Source organism: Rhagoletis zephyria, unplaced genomic scaffold (genome assembly GCF_001687245.7).
Source record: "Rhagoletis zephyria isolate East Lansing unplaced genomic scaffold, Rhagoletis_zephyria_1.1 Rzeph_scaffold_02415, whole genome shotgun sequence".
Taxonomy (NCBI): Eukaryota; Metazoa; Arthropoda; class Insecta; order Diptera; family Tephritidae; genus Rhagoletis; species Rhagoletis zephyria.
Window position 1 is genome coordinate 53,554 of NW_016159499.1, and position 4,599 is coordinate 58,152.

Sequence of the window (4,599 nt, forward strand, 5' to 3'; positions counted from 1 at the left end):
CAATCGAATAACAAAGGCTGTTGAGAACCAGAAAATTACACCGAATATTATCTTTGCGATTAAGTGCGCTTTCTTGTCGACCTTGAGGAGCGTGAACGATACTCCAGCATTTTAAGCAGCTACTTACAGCTTCCAATGAATTGAATTTTCACGCACGTAAGTACATACATACATATGTATATCTGATGAGGAAAAAGTCTACTCCTTAGTACTGCTGTAGCGGAAAATAAACAAAAAACGACGAAACCTGATCACCGGAGCCTGAGAGCGCAGTGTGGTCAAAACCGAACGCGTTGGGCGCATCATCATCGGTCGCTACGGCCGTTGGCTGAGCACAACCATTGCGTTTTATGACTGGTAACGTGATTTTTTATACATACATACTTATAGGAATGTTAATTTTATTGCAGAATGAACTTAATGTCAGCGCGTGTTCGCAAAAGTGCGATAAAAGACAAAGCAAGTAAGTAAAGATACCGGCGATCGTTGCCGAAACATTAACCTTGCATATGGATTTAGTTTGTTTTCTTTTTATTTTATGTTCGATGCGGTTTTGAAGAATTTTTTAACTGAAACGTACGATGACATGGCCGAGTATAAGTTGTCAACTGTAAAAATCAGCCGCTCAAGCCGAGCATGCAGCAACAAATGATATACATATGTACATACATTAGATATATTGCAAAGGGGTTCATAATCGCACACATACATATGTATAGGCTGAATCACTAATGTCAGTAACTGAGACATATATATCAATATTAGTTAATGCTTATTTTCAATTTATCTTCGCTTCTCAATGTGTCTTTGAGCATCTTTCATTCGCTTGCTATGCAGTTTTTACTCAAGCGCTACAGTTCATTTAAATTCCAAGCTTGACAAGCGTTACTGATTAATATCAGTCTATTAAATAAATAACCAACTAAATTGTCAGTAAATTTATGGGTGCTGCCAGTTAGCTTAGCGCTTGGGCTTGTGATCGAGAGCGCGCTATACACGTAATCTTCCGTATCAAGGCATCAAAGCTTTTAACGCAACGATCAGCGATTAGCCACTCGATCACTGTCGCATGTACATTAGACTGCATCACCAAAAAAAGTTGCAGTTTTTCCGCCGGGATTACAAAATTCATTATATTTTAAGATGTCCACCAAAATATTTCGGAAAAATATTAAAATTTAAGCGAGTTGGACCGATTTGAAAATACCTCCAAAAATTAANTTTTTCCATTGGAATTATAAAATTTATTATATTTTAAGACGTCCACCAAAATATTTCGGAAAAATATTAAGATTTAAGCGAGCTGGACCGATCTAAAAATACCTCCAAAAATGAAGTTTTTTACGAATAAAAATAGTTTCTTAAAGAACTTTTTGAAAAAGATCCCCTCAGATGACAAATTAGATTAAGCTTAAGAAATCTGCATAAAAATATTTGAAAATCTTTTCAACGGAATCGTAAGAATGAGATTTTTGATGCCGTTTTTTTACTTTTGCAAAGATTGGTTTACGAGAAACTTGAATAACTGGGCCAAAAATGTTCTGATTCAGACTTATGGGATCTCAGTAGAAAGGTATTTTCACACTGTTTTTATTTCTGGGCATAAAACCGTTATTCGTGTCCCTTGTCTTGTTTTTTCGAATACCAACACATCTTAATTCAACTTTGAATGACGCTCGTTCATCCTACCTTTCTCTTCCATCATTTGAATGAGTTTATTAGCAAAGAAATAAAAAGGGTGAGAAAATACCTTTCCAATGACACCTCTTAAGTCTAAATCGGAAGAGTTTAGGTTGAGTTATTAAAGTTTTTCCTATACCAATTTTTGAAAAAAGTTAAAAAACAGCATCAAAAATCTCATTCTTACGATTCCGTTCAAAATTTTTTTTTAGTTTTTTTTAAATATTTTTATGCAAATATTTTAAGCTTAAACCGTTTTGTCATTTGAGGGGATTTTTTCAAAAAAAATCTTTAAGAAACTATTTTTATTCATAAAAAACTCCATTTTTGGAGGTATTTTCAAATCGGTCCAGCTCACTTAAATCTTAAAATTTTTCCGAAATATTTCGGTGGACGTCTTAAGATATAATAGATTTTATAATTCCAGTGGAAAAATAGTACCGATTTTTTTTTTTTGTATGGGGAGTGATACAGTCTAATGTACATAAATAGTACGCTGATCAAGAATTTTATATGCAAATTAGTGTAAGCACGTATTTTTCCCAGTAACTGCATACTGCTTGCGTATGAACTTTAAAGCTACAAAAAAAACGTATCAATTTACATTATCACCACTTACCGCTGTCAATCTCATTTTCGCTGGGATCGCGATTGAACACATCGCTATAGTACTGATCATGTTGTTCCGATTCGACACTTTGCAATGATTCTTGACCATCGTCGGCCACTACTTCATCGACGTCGTCGGCATTGATGTCCGTATAATAGTCGGGCTTTTGTACTGATCGTTCTGTATCTTGTTCCTCAGGTTCGGGCTCAGGCGCTTCAACTAATTGTTGACGATGAGCACCATTGCCACCACCTCTTTGTCGTTGGTTTTGTTTTTGCCCGCCGCTGCCATATCGCTTGCGTCCGGATGTTTTCGCAGTAGGACCGCCACGTCGGAAACTACGGAAAGCTTCAGCGGAGGAGAAGCCACGCGGTCGTGGGCGTTGCGTTGTGGATGAGGAGGGTTTGGGTAGTATTTCCGAAATGGTGGGTATGCGTTCATTTGTGCTGCGATGTGGGAAAAGTCGTCGCTCTAAGTACTTGGCAAATATTTGTTGTGTAATCTGATTTTGCCGCGCGATTTCCGCTTCATCCAGCTGAAAGTCGGCGGAGGCTGAAAGAAAGAGGGAAATCGGGGTTCAATTTTGGTCAGCTTGTGTTTATGATGCATTGAATTACATACATTATAAAGCACTCATTTAACCCATTTAAATAAATAAAAATAAATGTATAAAAATTGTTGTTCAGTAAAATATTTTGTATGCGCCTTGCAGAGCTATGCAGCGAGAGGCGCCTCTTATCCAATTAACTTTATAGCCAATACCATTTTCAATTGTCATAATGAGTAACTACAAGCTTACTACAACAAAATATTAACGTTCCTGTCTTTTGCGCATGCGCGTCGGTGTTCATGTTTTAGCTGTTCAGCTGCTCAACTTTCTATCCTTGACATAAATTTGGGGAAGCACACACAGCCTCCATGTAGTCATTAAATTGGGTCTGCGTAAATAATATCATTGGTAAATATCGGTTATAAGTACTGCAAACAGCATGGCAAGTGAGCATGCCAAATATTTACTCACATAAATAATTATTCGCGTATGTGTGAATTCAAATTAAAAAATCATCAAAATTTCTTTAAGCGTTAAGAAGCCAAAACTTAAGCACTTACTCGCGCATTGGTACATATTTACTAGTGCAAAAAAAAAGAGAAGCAGTAGGAAGACTCAAATGCGGTCACGCTTGCGCAAATGACATCGTTGGAACGGCATTGAAGTGTGTTAAATGATTTATTTGGTAATTCTTTTTGACTGTTTTTTTTTTTAAAAAAGATGTGCAAAAATTTCGTATTAATCGATTTTTATTTTAAATTTGATTGATTGCAGTGCGAAACGCAGTTCAAATACAAAATGCATCTATTTGACACCTTATATTATTTTTTCTTCGTCAACAACGTGGACGTGGAGTTTTCTTTGGAAGTTGACTTCAATTGTAGGCCACATTATTACAAAGATGAAGCACCTGATTGGTAAAAAATATTTTGACAAAAAATAGTGCTTAATACTTCTATGCGAAATGGTTGGACGAAATCATTACTTCGAATTGGAATTTAAGTTTAATCTGCCTAGTTCCCAAAAAGTGTGAAGGAGCTTTGTTGAACTGCATCAAATTTGGCATGTCGGAAAAATGCTGACTTATTCCGTTTGGTAATTAACCGATTTATATATACACAACTCCTAAGGCGGTGAACTCTGCCACTATAAATTCGGTAATAGTTTCTAACTGCCACAAATCCCCGCCGTAAAACCCGGTATGGGTACTGGGATATGGTGACATACTTCGACTCTACTTTCACCAGCCTGGACGGAGACAAGCATTCCACTCGCTTTCTGCAAACTCGTACTAAGGAGACACTAATGACTATGATTATTGAAAGGATGCATCTGGATAGACAGACATGCAGAATGCATCTTGGTCCACCACAGTGGCTTCTGCCGAAGCTGCCACGATTGATTGCCCTGAATTCGGCAGAAAGAGACACACATTTTTGGGTACATACTTTTTGGGTAATCTGAGCTCAACGGCTAAGTTTGGAATACGGTAGTTGCTAAGTTTTAATAAACTGGTAAAAAAAGGAGTGGGGGTTCTATATAATTGCAGTATTATAATGGTGGGCATTCCGTCTAGCCTAGGTGTGCTGGCTCAGCGGCCACTTCAACCTATCTACCATTTATAGAAACGAAATCTCTATCCCTAAAAGTATTCGATACCGAAACCACATAGCAAGAGGAAGGCATCCTCTTCGTTAAAAAGACTGCGTGAAAAAAAGGATCGGCTTCACGTAGTATTTTTGATTGGCTTCTGCTAGCG

General features: G+C 37.2%; 1 protein-coding gene across 1 annotated transcript in view; it reads right to left on the bottom strand.

The window, feature by feature from the left end:
• LOC108366839 (uncharacterized) overlaps positions 1-3,416 on the bottom strand; it is a 34,401-nt gene extending 30,985 nt beyond the window's left edge. The window contains exons 1-2 of the mRNA XM_017621314.1: positions 3,401-3,416; positions 2,300-2,842 (exon numbers count right to left, since the gene is read on the bottom strand). Of these exons, the coding sequence (XP_017476803.1) occupies positions 2,300-2,842; positions 3,401-3,416 (559 nt within the window). The remainder of the gene's footprint in view (positions 1-2,299; positions 2,843-3,400) is intronic.
• Positions 3,417-4,599: the final 1,183 nt, after the last annotated feature.